The 18,593-nt window shown below is 38.5% G+C and overlaps 1 protein-coding gene across 4 annotated transcripts in view; it reads left to right on the top strand.

Annotated features, from left to right (window-relative positions):
* FMO5 (flavin containing dimethylaniline monoxygenase 5) overlaps positions 1 to 18,234 on the top strand; it is a 42,643-nt gene extending 24,409 nt beyond the window's left edge. For all 4 annotated transcript variants that reach the window (XM_086392204.1, XM_086392205.1, XM_086392203.1 and 1 more), the window contains exons 6-9: positions 2,820 to 3,019; positions 6,342 to 6,694; positions 12,941 to 13,013; positions 16,004 to 18,234. In XM_086392204.1, coding sequence (XP_086248330.1) covers positions 2,820 to 3,019; positions 6,342 to 6,694; positions 12,941 to 13,013; positions 16,004 to 16,349 — 972 coding nt within the window. In that variant the 3' untranslated portion in view covers positions 16,350 to 18,234. The remainder of the gene's footprint in view (positions 1 to 2,819; positions 3,020 to 6,341; positions 6,695 to 12,940; positions 13,014 to 16,003) is intronic.
* The last annotated feature ends 359 nt before the right edge of the window (positions 18,235 to 18,593 follow it).

Below are 18,593 nucleotides of genomic sequence, written 5' to 3'. Positions count from 1 at the left end.
CCTAATGTACTCTGCATATAAGTTAAATAAGCAGGGTGACAATATACAGCCTTAACGTACTCTTTTTCCTATTTGGAACCAGTCTGTTGTTCCATGTCCAGTTCTAACTGTTGCTTCCTGACCTGCATACAGGTTTCTCAAGAGGCAGGTCAGGTGGTCTGGTATTCCCATCTCTTTCAGACTTTTCCACAGTTGATTGTGATCCACACAGTCAAAGGCTTTGGCATAGTCAGTAAAGCAGAAATAGATGTTTTTCTGGAACTCTCTTGCTTTTTCCATGATCCAGCAGATGTTGACAATTTGATCTCTGGTTCCTCTGCCTTTTCTAAAACCAGCTTGAACATCTGGAAGTTCACGGTTCATGTATTGCTGAAGCCTCGCTTGGAGAATTTTGAGCATTACTTTACTAGCCTGTGAGATGAGTGCAATTGTGCGGTAGTTTGAGCATTCTTTGGCATTGCCTTTCTTTGGGACTGGAATGAAAACTGACCTTTTCCAGTCCTGTGGCCACTGCTGAGTTTTCCAAATGTGCTGGCATATTGAGTGCAGCACTTTCACAGCATCATCTTTCAGGATTTGAAATAGCTCCACTGGAATTCCATCACCTCCACTAGCTTTGTTCGTAGTGCTGCTTTCTAAGGCCCACTTGACTTCACATTCCAGGATGTCTGGCTCTAGGTCAGTGATCACACCATTGTGATTATCTTGGTCATGAAGATCTTTTTTTGTACAGTTCTTCTGTGTATTCTTGCCACCTCTTCTTAATAACTTCTGCTTCTGTTAGGTCCATACCATTTCTGTTCTTTACTGAGCCCATCTTTGCAAGAAATGTTCCCTTGGTATCTCTAATTTTCTTGAAGAGATCTCTAGTCTTTCCCATTCTGTTGTTTTCCTCTATTTCTTTACAAGCACTGAGGAACCATAAATTGCCAAAGAACAAGGCAGCAAGAGTGGGTTAAGGTAAGGTGGATATGTTTCTGATAAAGGTTTGTGACATATGTATTATTGTCACTATTTTATACATAGAGAAGTTTTTACTATTTTTTAAATAGAGGATAATTGCTTTATAATGTATTGGTTGAGAACTTTTTAACTGAAGCTCTGAGCATTTACATTACTTATAACCTATATTTTAAAAGTTACATAGACTGCACACAAAATCATTTGATTCCTAAGACCATGCATGCTCTTTCAACTGTGACACATATAAAGTGCTTAATTATGATAGTGCTTAAGGGCACCATTGGTGAGAATACATGTATGAAGTATATGATCATCCCTCTGTAGACAGGTCACCTTTTAACAGGAGGACTTAAACAAAAAACCGTGAAATAAGGACTTCCCTGTCAGTACAGTGGTTAAGACTCCACTGCAGAGGGTGCGTGTTCAATCCCTGGTTGGGGAACTAAGATCTCACTTGCTGCATGGCATGGACCAAAAAAAAACAAAAAACAAAAAAAAACCCCACAAAACATTGTACTTAAATAGCTTGCTGCTGCTGCTAAGTCACTTCAGTCATGTCCGACTCTGTGCAACCCCATAGACGGCAGCCCACCAGGCTCCCCCGTCCCTGGGATTCTCCAGGCAAGAACACTGGAGTGGGTTGCCATTTCCTTCTCCAATGCATGAAAGTGAAAAGTGAAAATGAAGTCGCTCAGTCGTGTCCGACTCTTCACGACCCCATGGACTGCAGCCCACCAGCCTCCTCCATTCATGGGATTTTCCAGGCAAGAGTACTGGAGTGGGGTGCTATTGCCTTCTCCGCTTAAATAGCTTACAACCCTGGAAAGTATCTCTAGAGAGTGTTATAACGTAGACAAAGTGATGCTTTTGCCAAGTAGCTGAATACCAAACTTTTATTAGCTCTGAATGTGGACTTGAGCCAGCAGATGACACAGAAAGAGTGACCAGCTCCCGTGTTGTTCTACTCGCAATATTCAGTTTTTCCCTTAAATAACTGAAACATTTCTTAAGCACAAGCTTTGGCATAGGTAAGACTTAGGTTAGAAATTCAGCTCTACCACTTAGTAGCTATATGAGTTCAGGCAAATTATTCATCTTCTCCATGTTTCTCATCCATCAAATGGACATAACATTACCTACCTCAAGAGGTATTTATTTATTGATCAAATAAAAATACAGATAAAGGACCTAGTACAATGACTTACGGGTTATAATTCTCAATAAATGGAAATGGTGATGATGGTATGTTGGGAACTAGAAGATGTATGTGCTATACCTTCCACCTTGGAGAAAATACATTCGGAAAGACAAAAATCAGAATATACAATGTTAAATATCAGTATAGTTGATGTTTTTTTGTAATAATGCAAACAATGTCAAAGAAAAGATTAAAGGTTTTAGATTAAATGATGTCCACTTGCTGTCAGCTTTATTGTCCCCTGATTTTAGATGAATTGGACAGGTGATAAGTGCTAGAGAAGTTCAGAAAATGGAGAGAAAATTATCAGCCAGAATGATCAGTGGTATCTTATGGAGGAGGGAGACTTGATTCTGGATCTTAAAAAGGAATAAGCTTTGGAGAATTTAGGGAATAGGGGGCCTTTCAGGGAGGCATAATGACATTAAACAGAAATGCAGTGGTAGCTTACAGCAAGATATATTCTTGTTCAGTGAATATACCAATTTAATTGTAAGCTTAGTGTTTGAGAAGAAAATGGCAGGAAATTTAAATAAATAAAGAGATAGGCAGGGAATAAAAAGCCAGATTAATGAGTTTGAACTTCATCTTGAAAAAAATGGGTTCCCATTTCTTCAGAGAATGGCAAAAGCAAAAATTATTTTTTCCCCATTCTCAGGTTTTCCTCAGCACCAGAAGAGGGGCTTGGATCCTCAATCGTGTAGGAGACTATGGATATCCTTTTGATACAATTTTGTCATCTCGATTTAATCATTTGCTGAAGAAGATTACTGGTGAATCAGCAACAAATAGATATTTGGAAAAAAAGATGAACCAAAGGTTTAATCATGAAATGTTTGGCCTGAAGCCTAAACACAGGTATGTTCCAAGGCTTGGAGTTGGCAGGGATGGCCAAAGCAAAGTATAAAGGCTGTGCCCACAGACTAACAGTAGAGCTTATCTCTACCTGTACATGAAACAGATGCACAGAATCAGAAATCAGATTTCTACCTTGCCCCCACGGAAGTCCAAGATCTACTGGTCTGTAATTTTCAGTCTAGAATTCTCCTTGGCATTAATCATTTTATCATTCTCCAAGGTACGAGTTCTTTTTACACGATGCCCAACAGCAACAATAAAATGGTAGTAGAGGGCAGTGCATCCTTCACTCATCTAACAACTGAGCATCTGAGCCAAGCAGTAAACTGGCTTGAGAATACTGAGACTCAAGACCTAATAGTAATACTAACATCTTACCTTTCTGAAGACTTAATATAAGACAAACATGGTGCTAAATGTGTTACATGCATGATCTCATTTAGTCCTCACAGTAGCCCTATAGGTTGGTACTATTTTGATCTCCATTTTGCAAATATAAAAATTGACAATTAGAGAAACTAACTTGCCCGAGATCAAGTAAGCAATAAATGAGAAATGGCTAGTTCTTTAAATACTCTAACAAGAAGACAGATGGTAGAATATGATGTTATAAGAGAAATGCATGGAGATTATGAAGGACAGAAGTCTTCACACAGAAGTGGACTGTGATAGCATTTCCAGAGGGTGATTTTAAATGCTTTTTACTCCCTCCAACTTTTAATTTTTTTTAATGTTTAGATTTACTTGCTATAAAATAGTAAGTACAATGAACACCCATATACCCTTCATTTAGGTTGACCTATTATTACCATTTCACTATATTTCCTTTCTCTCTCTTTCTGGAGGTATATAGATCCATACATATATAGTATCTATATATCCATGCATGCATTCATACATTTTTTCCCTGAACTATTTGAGAGTAACTGCTGCTGCTGCTGCTGCTAAGTCGCTTCAGTCATGTCCGACTCTGTGCGACCCCATAGACGGCAGCCCACCAGGCTTCCTGGTCCCTGGGATTCTCCAGGCAAGAACACTGGAGTGGGTTGCCATTTCCTTCTCCAATGCATGAAAGTGAAAAGTGAAAGTGAAGTTGCTCAGCCGTGTCTGACTCTGAGCAACTACTTGTAGTCAATAAGACACTTTACCCTACATTCTTTAGCATACATTGCCTAAGAAAAAGGGCATTCTTCTACATAAACATAATATAATTACCAGACTTAGCAAACTGAACATTGATAAACTACCATTATCTATTGATAATATATTGCATATTCAAATTTCCCAAATTGTTTCAATAATACTTGTAGCTTTTTATTTTGGAGCCACACTGTGTGGCTTAAAGTGCAGAGTCCTAACCACTGGATCACCAGGGAATTCTTTGTAGCTTTTTTATTTTTAAAATCTAGGATCCTGTCAGGTATTATACCATGGCATTCAGTTGTCATCTCTCTTTTGTCTCTCTTAATCTGAAATAATTCTCTATTTTTTACACGGATTTTTGTTTTTTTTAAGAATTGAAGCCATTTGTTTTGCAGGAAGTCTCTAAATTTGGACTTTCATAGTTATTCTTCCTCTATTATATTTAGATTAAATGGTTCTGGTGCCAATACTCATAGGTTGTGTTGTGCCTTCTTGGTGGATCACATGAGAAACCAAATGACAACAGTTTATTGCATATTAATGATGTTAAATTTGATCACATGGATTTGGTAGTAGCTACCAGGTTTCTCTTCTGTAAAGATATTTTTTTCCTTTGAAATTAATCAGTGGGATGATACTTGGAGAGTGTGTTTCCCAACAAACTTTCAGCCATTTATTTGACCCAATTATGGAAACTGTAGCATCCAAAACTTTGGGAATCACAAAAATAAACTGAGTCTTTATGAAATAATAGGAGATAGTCAAACAAAATGGGTAAGGAAGTAGCGTTCTAATTATAAATACAAGGTCTTAGAATAGCAAAAAATACATTATGCTGTAAGACCTGCATATAGTTTTGTTGGGCTGGACTACTAGGCAGAGATAGAAGAGTGCCTGAGTACATCTCCAGGTTCGCTGGAAATAAATAAAATAAAAAGTTTAGAACGAAGACAGTCCAGAGCCATCATCAAAAGGTTTTAACCGAGTGACATAATAATAATAAATACATTTTTGAACAATCACTCCCAAAAAAATGTAGAACATAGATTGAAGGGGGATGGAGCAGAAGACCCTGAAGACAACTATAACAGTCCAGGTGAAACAGAATGAGTAAAACAATTCTGAAGATGTTTAAAGGAGAAAGGGTGGCCTTGGTAACCAGATATAAGACTCACAGTTCTGTGATTTGGGCAACAGTGTGGAATTGTGGTACTGTTAGTGAAAAGGAGTAAGTTTGGAGGGAAAGATGAAATGAGGTTAGAATGAGAACAGAATCACAAACCTAAAGGTTTGAGTCAAAGAATTACTAAATGCAACAAGCCAGTAATACTGTTTAAACAGACCAGTTCCTGAGAAGAGGCCAGCTCTGTCCGAACATGACAGGCTGAGGATTATCAGAGCCTGTTAACACAATATCCAAGGATTCAGACTGTTTTTAGAAAGGTCCAAATTCTGCAAACCTGTCATTTTTTTGTCACCTTATCCTATACTATTTCTAGGAAATACCACTTACCATGCCCAGAGGATCTCAAGGGAGTTCATAAAAAGCCATTTTGATATAAATCCTAAAGTCCTAGGCTGCAGGACCTTAGGCAAGTCACTTAACTTCTTTAGTCCTCAGTTTCCTCATCTGTAAAACCTGGATAATGGTAACTGTCCTGCCTCCTTCATTAGGTTTATGTTAATGTATGTAAAATCAATTTATAAAAGTAAATTACTATACACATGTAGTTCATTATACAGTTTGGAAGATGATGGTTCAAGTCTACCTCCTGGGCCTTTGAAACTAAAATGAGGCTCAGTAGGATGCTGATAATACAGTTCTGCAGACTTTCTGACATATGGATAGAAACCACTAGACTGTGGCCTTATTATGTCACCAAGAGCATTATTATTCCTTGAGAAACCATACATGTACTTTTCAAATAAGACCATTCTTCCCTTACTTCTCCAACATCTCCCCTTTCAATGCCTTCCACAGTCCAACATCTACTCTGAGATCGTCCTTATCTTTATCAAGCTGGTGTATATTAGACTGTTTCCAAATTTCATGAATAAAGGGAGACTATTGGCATATTGATTAACCACCTCAATTGAAGCAGAATTTTACTTACATGGTAATGATTTCTCTCTCTCTCTCTCATGATCTCTCTCATTTCTCCTTTATCATCATTCACAGAGCTCTCAGTCAGCATCCAACAGTAAATGATGACCTGCCAAACCGTATAATTTCTGGCTTTGTGAAGGTAAAAACAAATGTGAAGGAGTTCACAGAGACAGCAGCCATATTTGAGGACGGCTCCAGGGAAGATGACATTGATGCTGTTATCTTTGCTACAGGCTATAGCTTTGCATTTCCTTTTCTTGAAGATTCTGTCAAAGTAGTCAAAAACAAGGTATCCCTGTATAAAAAGGTCTTCCCTCCTAACCTTGAAAAGCCAACTCTTGCAATCATAGGCTTGATCCAGCCCTTGGGTGCCATTATGCCCATTTCAGAGCTCCAAGGACGCTGGGCCACTCAAGTATTTAAAGGTAAGTGACCATGTAAGATGATTACCTGATTACTTAGCAGTATGTTTAATTATATTTATGTTCTTGCTTATAAATAGCCAGATAGATAGTATGTATGATTAAAACAGTGCCTGGCACAAAGTTAGTGCTCAAAAATTAATTGTTGAGGGAATATAAAGTAGTAATTTATAACCATGGACCTATAGCAAAATCTCCTGGGAAATTTTCCCAAAATAGGCATGTTTTGCTGGTGGTATTTAGTTAATAAGTCCGAGATGGAGCTGATATAAAATCATTGAGAAAATGTTCCCCAGGTGATTAAAATGTGCACTCCAGATTAAAATCCACTCTTCTAGATTTTAGAAAATGGATACATATTTGTGAAGCAGTCTTCTTTTATTATAGTTAGAGAAAGTCAAATATAGAAGTGCTGTGACTTGATTTCAGCAAAAAATTAAGACCTGGTAAAGACTAGTCCAGAATATAGAAGATTCAGCCACTCAAATTCTCAATTTCCCCCTTTATATTCCCTTTTTCAGAAAGTTTTGGCTATGAGAACATGAGAAAAAACTGTAGGGTTTGGGATAGTAGGTTCAGTATGAATTAGCAGAATAATGTGGCTTCTAAAAGACTTAATTATACCTGACATCATTAAAAAACTATAATATCCTGGAATTTACAAAATTCTTCTCTAAGTCAGACCACACTGTGGTCAGACCACACCTAAAGATATTTTAAAAGTGAAACTGGAGTACATTAAAAGGAGAGAGATAAGAATGGTTAAGGGATTTGAAAATGTGCCATTTGAAGTACTAAAAAGGAGCTGACATATAGATTCAGGGATCAGATCTGATAGACAGAGTACCTGAAGAACTATGGATGAAGGTTCATAACATTGTATAGGAGGCAGTGATCAAAACCATCCCTAAGAAAAAGAAATGCAAAAAGGCAAAATGGTTGTCTCAGGAGGCCCTAAAAATAGCTGAGAAAAAAAGAGAAGTGAAAGGCAAAGGAGAAAAGGAAAGATATACCCATCTGTATACAGAGTTCCAAAGAATAGCAAGGAGAGATAAGAAAACCATCCTAAGTGAACAATGCAAAGAAATAAAGGAAAATAATAGAATGGGAAAGACTAGAGATCACTTCAAGAAGATTAGAGATACCAAAAGCACATTTCATGCAAAGATGGGCATAATAAAGGACAGAAACACTATGGACCTAACAGAAGCAGAAGATATTAAGAAGAGGTGGCAAGAATACACAGGAAAACTATACAAAAAAGATCTTAATGACCTAGACAACTATGATGGTGTTGTCACTCACCTGGAGTGTGAAGTCAAGTGGGCCTTAAGAAGCATCACTACAAATAAGGGTAGTGGAGGTGATGGAATTCCAGCTGAGCTATTTTAAATCCTAAAAGATGGTGCTGTGAAAGTGCTGCAGTCAAAATGCCAGCAAATTTGGAACACTCAACAGTGGCCACAGGACTGGAAAAGTTCAGTTTTCATTCCAATTCCAAAGAAGAGAAATGCCAAAGAATGTTCAAACTACCACACAATTGTACTCATTTCACATGCTAGCTAGGTAATGCTCAAAATCCTTCAAGCTAGGCTTCAACAGCGTGTGAACCAAGAAATTCCAGATGTACGAGCTGGATTTAGCAAAGGCAGAGAAACCAGAGATCAAATTGCCAACATCTGTTGGATCACAGAAAGAGCAAAAGAATTCCAGAAAAACATATACTTTTGCTTTACTGACTATGCAAAAGCCTTTGACTGTGTGAAAAGTGAAAGTTGCTCAGTTGTGTCCAACTCTTTGTGACCCTATGAAATTCACCAGGCCAGAATACTGGAGTGGGTAGCCTTTTCCTTCTCCAGGGGATCTTCCTAACCCAGGGATCAAAGCCAGCTCTCCCTCATTGCAGGCGAATTCTTTACCAGCTGAGCCACCGGGGAAGCCCCTTTGACTGTGTGGATCACAACTGTCTGTGAAAAATTCTTAAAGAGATGGGAATACCAGACCACCTCACCTGCCTCCTGAGAAATCTGTAGGCAGGTCAAGAAGCAACTGTGAGAACCAGACATGGAACAACAGACTGGTTCCAAATCGGGAAAGGTGTATTTCAAGGCTGTATATTGTCATCCTGCTTATTTAACTTATATGCAGAGTACATCATGCAAAATGCTGGGCTGGATGAAGCACAAGTTGGAATCAAGATTGCTGGGAGAAATATTAGTAACCTCACATATGCAGATGACACTGCCCCAATGGCAGAAAGTGAAGAACTAAAGAGCCTCTTGATGAAAGTGAAAGAGGAGAGTGAAAAACATTCAAAAAGCTAAGATCATGGCATCCGGTCCCATCACTTCATGGCAAATAGATGGGGAAACAATGGAAACAGTGACACACTTTATTTTCTTGGGCTCCAAAATCACTGCAGATGGTGACTGCAGTGATGAAATTAAAAGACGCTTGCTCCATGGGAGAAAAGCTATGACAAAGCTAGATAGCATATTAAAAAGCAGAGACATTACTTTGCTGACAAAGGTCCACCTAGTCAAAGATATTGTTTTTCCAGTAGTCATGTATGGCTGTGAGAGACCATAAAGAAGGCTGAGTGCCGAAGAATTGTTACTTTTTAACTGTGGTGTTGGAGAAGACTGTTGAGAGTGCCCTGGCCTGCAAGGAGATCCAACCAGTCCATCCTAGGGGAAATTAGTCCTGTATATTCATTGGAAGGACTGATGCTGAAGCTGAAGTTCCAATACTTTGGCCACCTGATGTGAAGAAGTGACTCACTGGAAAAGAGCTTGATACTGGGTAAGATTGAAGACAGGAGGAGAAGGGGATAACAGAGGATGAGATGGTTGGATGGCATCACTGACTCAGTGGACATGAGTCTGAGTAAGCTCTGGGAGTTGGTGGTGGACAGGGGAGCCTGGCATGCTGCAGTTCATGGGGTCACAAAGATCGGACATGACTGAGTGACTCAACTGAACGGATTCAGAGTTCTTATAAAAATTACAGCTTCTTCCCTAGTGAATACTTCATGGTAGTAGAGAAAAAGAAACTATGGTGATAGATGGGAGTGAAAACTAGTACAACCACTATGGAGAACAGTGTAGAGATTCCTTAAAGAACCAGAAATAGAACTGCCATACAGCCTAGCAATCCCACTGCTGGGCATACACACTGAGGAAGCCAGAATTGAAAGAGACACACGTACCCCAATGTTCATTGCAGCACTGTTTACAATAGCTAGGACATGGAAGCAACCTAGATGTCCATTGGTAGAAGAATGGATAAGGAAGTTTTGGTACCTATACACAATGAAATATTACTCAGCTATAAAAAAGAATGCATTTGAGTCAGTCCTGATGAGGTGGATGAAACCAGAGCCTATTATACAGAGTGAAGTAAGCCAGAAAGAGAAACACCAATACAGTATATTAATGCATATATATAGAATTTAGAAAGACAGTAAAGATGACCCTATATCCAAGACAGTCAATGAGACATAGATGTAAAGATCAGACTTTTGGACTACGTGGGAGAAGGAAAGGTTGGGACGATATGAGAGAATAGCATTGAAAATGTATATTACCATATGTAAAATAGATGACCAGTGCAAGTTCGATGCATGAAGCAGGGCACTCAAAGCTGGTGCTCTGGGACAACCCAGAGGAATGGGTGGGAGGGAGGTGGGAGAGGGGTTCAGGATGGTGGGACACATGTACACCCATGGCTGATTCATGACAATATATGGCAAAAACCACCACAATATTGTGAAGTAATTAGCCTCCAATTAAAATAAATAAATTTTTTAAAAAAAGATTAGCAAAAAAAAAAAAAAAAAAAAGAGCTTTCCCAGATTTCTCCAAAGTTCTTTCATTTCTTTTCTTTTTCTTTTAATTTTTTGGCCACACCACAGGGCACATAGGATCATAGTTCCCCAACCAGGGATTAAACCCGTGTCCCCTGCATTGGAAGCATGGAGTCCTAACCACAGGGACTACCAGGGATGTCCCAGAGTTCTTTCATTTCTTAATTCTTTAATTCTATCCAGTAGATTGTGTACTCCTTGAGCGCTGGACCAGCAATCCAATGCAAGTAACCCATTAAGTTGGCTAATTCCAGTCATATTAAGTGGATCTTTTAAGTGGTCAATTAAGTAAGAGGAAAAAATTGCATTAAAATAGGCCACAGTACCTTAATATATTTTGAACAAACAACTGAGACTCTTCCAGAACAAGTGAACTATTGAGAGGATTAGGGAAAAAACATTTGGAAGATTCTGCATTACGGCTGTGGGATTAGGGGATTTTAGGGGAATTGTATAAAAAGCCCAGTTTTCTATGCTAGCAGAGCTTAGTGCTAATTCCTCCAGCTTTCTTGTAACACTCGGAAGGAAGGAATCATCAGAGAATCCCTATAAATTTATCAAACTTCCAAAAGGAACCCTGAGTTTCTTCTGATACTCATACCCCTACATTCTACCTACCAAATTTCTTGCCTTTCTCATCCCTGAATTCTACCCTCACTGTGCTGATTTTAAGCCTTTAGAATCAGCTAATTTCACACATGCCCAGCTCAGCCTGTCTTCTTGCCTGATGTGTTCTTTCCTACCAAGTCCCAATTCTCTTCTTCCTTTGTTCTCTAGAATTACTATTCTCTTGTTAAGGAAATATTACACCCTTTTGTAGAACACTAAGTCTACTTGCTTGCCTTGACCAAAATCTAGTTTTCTTTAATCTTTGTCTCTTTTGTAACCTCTCAAGAGCCCTTGCAAGGATCCCACTTTCATTTAGTAACTTTCTTCCCTTGCAAACCATATGAAATGATACAATTCTCTGGATCACAAGGAGGCATTATGTCATAGCATGGCATGTTCCTTCACAAATTGGATAAAGGCTGCTTTTTCAGGCCTATCTTTCACTTCTTTTACCATATATCCTATCATTTTCTAGATCCTATCATCTTCTAAATCTTCTAGCTGACTTACCCACTAAGCAGCAAACACAGCAGGTAATATGTTGAAAGCTCTTTGTTTTTCTGGCTGCAAACTGGGTCCACCTTGCAGGGCACAGGCTTCTCTAGTTGTAGTGCGAGGGCTTAGCTGCTCTGCTGCATGTGGGTTCTGAGTTCCCTAACCAGGGATTGAACCCACTCCCCTGCATTGGAAGACAGATTCTGAACCACTAGACCACCAGGGAAGTCCCTGAAAGTTCTTTAAATACAAGAGTCAAGTTTATTTGCCTTTGTCTTCTAAGACTAGACCAATGCCTAGCACATGGGAGGCAGCTAATAAATCTCTAGTCAATGAATGCAAGTCCAGCTTTGGTGGTTTTCTAAACTCTACAGTTGTTCAGTCCCTAAGTCATGTCTGACTCTTTGCAACCCCATGGACTGTAGCATGCTGGGCTCCACTTTAGAGTTGGGTTTAGAGTTGGATACAACCAACGGAGGAAATGAACAGGCTTTTTCTACACAAATAAGGAGTAAAGGGGAAGGCATACAAGACAGAGAAAACAGCAGAAGCAAAGGCATAAGGTATGAGTACCTTTAGAGTTGGCTCAAATTTTCTCTATGGCATAGTGCCTATAAATTCCTGGCAAATTGTTAAGTACTATCCTACCTTTGTTTAGCCATGTCCTTGATGTTGGTGTTAAATTCCTGCTACTGGAACTCTTTGTGCATTGGTGCATAAATTTATTTGTTAAGACTGGGTATTGAGTTGCCTTTAACCTTACCCCTCACTCTCACCAAATAAAAAAGCTTGTAAGGTAAGGTTTATTTCCCAAGGGACTTAAGGCATAAAACAGATTGACAGTTTATTTTTACTTCCTTCTCTCTGTGGTATAAAGCCCCTTTGTGATTGAGTACAAGAACAGATGTGTTTCCCATCATCCTCCCACCCTTTTACTTTGAACCTAACTTTTCATATAATTTTTATCATTTTCTCATGTCCATATCTCATTTCCCAGTTGAAAGACTATTTTAGGGAGGAGGCGGATATTGGTTGGAAAGCAGATTAGGAGAAATTTCTTCCAAAGACAAAGTGGGAAAGAGTAAGCTACCAAAGTTAATATGGTTATATTCTGGTGGTGGAAGGGTAAGGTGATCAACTGAATGTGTAACTTCCTTGGTACAGAAAACTAGCCTGTATTCCTTTGAATTCTCCATAGCAAGGTCATTGTTAATAGGATTATTATTCATACTGAGGTAATTTTACACATAAATTTTTGATTTTTTTTTTTTTCTCTTTAGGGTTAAAGACATTGCCCCCACAAAGTGAAATGATGACAGAAATAGCTAAAGTTCAAGAGGATATGGCAAAACAGTAAGAATTCTCCCAATTTTTCCCACTCAATTCTTAATAAGAGCAATGTTGTACTATATTTATTTTCCTTGTGTTCATTTAAGGATTTAGATATTTTGAAGGAAAGGAAATAATAGTTTGTCACAACAGAATAGAGAAATACCACCAAGTGATTTGAGTATGGATGGGAAAGGAGATAAGAGCTTAAGAAAATCCTATGTGTAAGGCCTAAAAGAAAAGTCAAGTAGGAAAAAGTACACGGAGGGAAAACCAGGTATGTTATTTTGGCAAGAATTACTTGAAGGGCTGTTAGAGCTGCCAGAGAAAGGAGGGGCAGCAATGAATTAATGAGGGGTGGATATGGTCAAATTACAAATCTGTAGGTAGACTTGCAGATCTGCAGAGGACATTTGCTGGCTGGCCTGTGACAGCATACTCAGGCCCCAGTAGCTCTTGGTATGAACAGTCTATATGATCTGGGAAGGTGGTACCGTCAGCTAGCTGCTTAGTGCTTATTTAGCAATCTGAATTTCAGAACTTAAACTTATTCACTGGGGGATTTTTATTTGAACGAAGTTGATGTTGATCAAGTCCTAAAAGTCAGAGGCACAATCACCCCATGCCCAAAGATGTGGTTTTCTTCAGTTATATGATTATACCAGTGTAACTCTCCCTTCTGGGAGGAAGAGAAAGTTTTTATTTAACCCTGATACCCTTTCTAGATGCCCTCCTGTTTTCCTCCTTCCTTTCACTGCCAAACTTCAACAATATAAACATTCTGTATTACATGTTCTAAATTGGCACCCTTTTCTCCATTGTAACTTCCATCCTTATTCCTGAAATTGCTCTCTTAAGAGTCATCCATGAACAACTTAATTTTTCTTTCACTACTGAGTTTGGTGCTTTTTAACACCTCTTCCTTCTTGGAGTGCTTTCTTTCCCTGGCACTATTTATTATTTTTATTATTAATTATATTTATTATTGGGCTTCCTAGATGGCTCAGATGGTGAAGAATCTGCAGGCAGTGCAGGAGACTTGAGTTCCATCCCTGGGTTGGAAAGATCCCCTGGAGAAGGGAATGGCCACCCACTCCAGTATTTTTACCTGGAGAATTCCATGGACAGAGGAGCCTGGTGGGCTACAGTCCATGGGGTCACAATATTATATTATTTAAATAATTTATTATATTTATTATTTAGTATGTATTTATTATCAATTATTATATTTATATCATGTATTATATTTATTATATTATTTAAATATATGTATTATTACCCCATTTCAATTTTCCTCCTTTCTTTCCTTTGACTTACCTTCTGACTGTGAGCAGTTCCTAAGGACAATATTTAACTTTTATTGAGGGTCAACTTTGTGCAAATACTAAATGTTTTACATGTATGAGTTTATTTAATTCTTGAAACAATCCTACAAAGCAGGTACTAGTGTATCTCTGTGACATCTTCCTGAATACCACAGCTGTTGACCCACTACATGCCTGTAAACCCATGAGCTAACATAATACCCATAAGGGAAAGCTCTCAAATTCTTTCCTGTCTTACCTTCTTCTCTTCTAAACTTTAGTCCCATTTCACAAATTCCTTTGCCTATCTATCAGTTCCTCAGGAATTCTATCTTACCAGTTCTATTTTAAATTTATTTTCTATCATTTTTTCTGCCTTGTTTTTTATAGTTTCTTTTGGCGTTTCTATTTTTATTTTTTTAAAAAATTTGTTGGCTGTACAGCATGTGGGATCTTAGTTCCCTGACCAGGAATTGGGATCTTAGTTCCCTGACCAGGAATTGAACCCATACTCTCCTTCACCCATCCCTCCTCCTCCTGAATTGGAAGTGCAGAGTTTTAACCACTGGGCTGCCAGGGAAGTCCCTTTTCCTGTCCTTTTTGGATTTCTAGTAAGCCCATCTAATCTCAGTTAACCTGACTTGACTTTTCTCATATTTCTTTTCTGTCCCACTGTTCTTTCTTTTTTTTTAATAGAAAGTAAAAAGAGAAAGTCATCAGTTAACTCTTTAAATCCCACTGGCTTCCCCGATCCCACTAGTGATAAAGAACCCACCTGCCAATGCAGGAGATATAAGAGACGTGGGTTCATTCCCTGGGTTGAGAAGATCCCCTGGAGGAGGGCATGACAACCCTCTCCAGTATTCTTGCCTGGAGAACCCCATGGACAGAGGAGCCTGGTGAGCTACAGTCCCTAGGGTCGCAAAGAGTCGGACATGACTGAAGCGACTTAGCATGCACTTTTCACATATGTATTGTACTGTTACCACATTTTCTCTCCCAAAAGCCCATTTTGCTCTTCAAATCTGTACTTGGTGTAATCATTCCATCTGGTTCCATTTGGAGGAAACTTGTAGGATAAGTCATCCTCCCCCTCCTTTCAGGATTCCAAATTAATGTTGGTCCTGAGAAGTCCTGCCCTTTGGACTCCACCTCCCTCATGAAACAATTGAGGATCCCAAACTTGAGAATTTTTGTGGTGGGTTCTTTCTGACAACATCAGAGTCCTCTGTATCTCGATCTGCTATGTTTGCTTCCATATATCCACCCTTATTTTCTACATCATTCTTCCTCTACTGTAGGTAGTGCCCACGAATACTCTGTGCTTACATTCTATACTCATTGTTGCCTTCTTCCTTCACTGTGCCATTCCCTTGACTTGTAATGCTCTGCTCTTTGTTCTCACTTTATCTATTTCTTCCACATCCTTCAAGAACTTAACATAGCTCTGTTTCAACTACCCTCCTCTACATTTCTATATTTATCAGCCTAAAACCACATGATTTAACAAAGTCTTGAATTCTTCTCTGTTTCATGTGTACCTATCTACTCCAGTAGATTATAAAGGTCCTTAAGGATAGAGACAGTGTCTTTTCTTTCTTCTCTGTTTTCTGTAGTTCCTATCCCAATATTGAGCCAATAGCAGGTACTCAGAAAGCACTGATTGATTGAATTGTTAATAGGCCATGGTTTCTGTCTTCTCTGCTTCAGGTTTGTGGAAAGCCAACGCCATACCATTCAGGGAGACTATATAGGTACCATGGATGAGCTTGCTGATCTGGTGGGTGTCAAGCCCAATCTTCTGTCCCTGGCCTTCACTGACCCCAAACTGGCATTCCAGTTATTTTGGGGACCCTGTACTCCAGTCCAGTATCGTCTACAGGGTCCTGGAAAGTGGGATGGAGCTCGAAAAGTGATCCTTACTACACAAGATCGTATCAAGAAGCCACTAATGACAAGAATACTTGAAACCGATAATTCTAACACTTCGACAATAACAATGGCCAAGTTTGTGTTGGCTGTTGTTTTCTTTGCCATGGTTATGACCTATCTGTAGCTGTTCCATTGTCATGGTCCCAGTTTTCTTTGAAAGCTGAATCTACAGATGCCTTTGGAGCCTGACAAGATTGAACAACTTTCATTGCCCAAAAAGAGATATTTCATATTGCCCAGAAATCTACTTTTCTTTCTCTTTCCAAAGCATTCATTCTTTTTCCTTTTTTCCCTACAGTAAAATCTCAGCATTTCATTTCTATTGACTTACTTCCCTTACTCTTATGACTCATTACTTTTTCCTTCCAGTAATTCCTGGACCATGAGCTTAGATACTCTTTTAGTCATCTTTGTTTCTCCTTAGCAGAATTCCTGGCATGTGGCAGGTGCTTAATAAATGTGTGCCGTCATTTATCAAATATTATGGTGGGGAACATAAGCCAATATCTACATAAGAAATGGGTGACTCCATGTAACTGTGCTTCTGACAGTATTTTCTACTAGAAGCTGAATCTTTTGTTGTTTTTAATATATAACTAAATGTATTTTTCCTGAGAGATAAGAGAAAAAAGTTGTCTTATAACTGTTGTACACACCTAAGATAAGATATATAGATACTTAAACATTTTGTTTCACTATGTATTCACTAGTATATCTGATACCTGGTCATTTTATTCTTTTCCGCTAAGTAACACATCTCTATTTTTTCAATGAGAACTACCTTCAACTATCTAGGTTCATGGATCGTTCTAACAATCTAGCAGCTGCCAACAGGCTCAACCTGACTGGAAAAACTGGGATTTTAAATTAGCGGTCCAGTCCTTTTTGATCTCTCAGCTGTCATGTTAGGATACAAGACTTTATCTTAGGAACTGTGATAAGTAGCCATCAACTGCTATAGTATGACACACAAATGTGACTGGATTTCCTCCCCCACCCCCAACTCCCACTGTCTCCCCTCCATACCCTCCCACACACAGAAAGTCAAGGTAATTCAAAGAGGTCAGTTATGTAATAAATTAAAATTGATGATAACTAAATATAGGGGGTATTCTACTTTTAACAGTTATGTCAGAAATTGCAAGTTGTGAAAAACAAAGCAAATGAAATGAAAACCAGGGACTCCAGTTTATGTCCAAGAGCTGCTGTTGATTCTGTTTTCTCATCTGTAGAATTGTTGCCCTGTTTTTGTGCCTTAGAGAAGTTAGCTAAGTGTTAATTGTTGGGCACACTGAATTTCATGAAGAAAGGTACTGGATGTACCAATCAGATGTGTGTTCATAAAGATGCTGTTGTATAATACATTTTGGGATTGCTCTCTATTACTTAACAAAAGAATAAGTTTGAACAACTGAAGAAACAACACTAGAAATTATTTTCTTTCCCAATATAAATAAGAGAACCAGAAATGTGAGAACTACAACTTCTTCTTAATCATATAACTATTAATATTTGTACAATTCCCTGCTATTTTGCCTGTGGAAAAACCTTTTGAGAATGAGAAGGTCTTTTGCCTTCCATAATTCTTGTGATACTTGGGATTTATCCTCTATTAAAATGGACCTAGTATCTTTTTTTTTTAATTGGAGTACTTGCTTTACAATGTTTTGTTAGTTTCTACTATACGGCAAAGTGAATCAGCTATATGTATACATATATCCCCTCTGTTTTTGGATTTTCTTCCCCATTTCCTCACCACAGAGCACTGAATAGAATTCCTTTTGCTATACAGTAACTTCTCTAAAATGGACCTAGCGTTTTCTAATCTGCAGACTATTCTAGTGCAAGAGTAAATGAAAAACCACTTCTTTTTCATTTCCTTCTTTTAACATATACATTTTCCTCTTTTAGCATGTAAGTTTGTTGAATTAATAGTCCTTTGACAACATAATTCCTAGTGATCAGTAATACTTCACTTTTATCTTTAAATAAAAAGCATGTAATTCTAAGCTCATTGACTCTCTCACTTTATGTATAATATGAAAGTTTACCAAAAAAAACCCATCATCCTAAACCAAGGTAAAATTCAGATGTGAATAGGAAAATGAACTCAAAACAAACTCAAGATACAAAGCCCTAGTTACTGATTTTCTCGTCGTTGTTGTTTAGTCGCTAAGTCATGTCTGACTCTTTTGACCTGATGGACTGTAACCCACCAGGCTTCTCTGTCCATGGGATTTCCCAGGCAAGAATACTGGAGTGGGTTGCCATTTCCCTCTCCAGGGGAATCTTCCCAACCAGGGATCAAATCCACATCTCCAGTGTCTCCTGGATTGCAGGTGAATTCTTTACTGCTGAGTCATCTGGG

Source organism: Bos grunniens, chromosome 3 (assembly GCF_055505025.1).
Source record: "Bos grunniens cultivar Pamir isolate PY7600 chromosome 3, Bosgru_T2T1.0, whole genome shotgun sequence".
Lineage (NCBI taxonomy): Eukaryota > Metazoa > Chordata > Mammalia > Artiodactyla > Bovidae > Bos > Bos grunniens.
The sequence above is the reverse complement of the archived record's forward strand: the minus strand, read 5'-3'. Positions and strand labels throughout refer to the sequence as shown.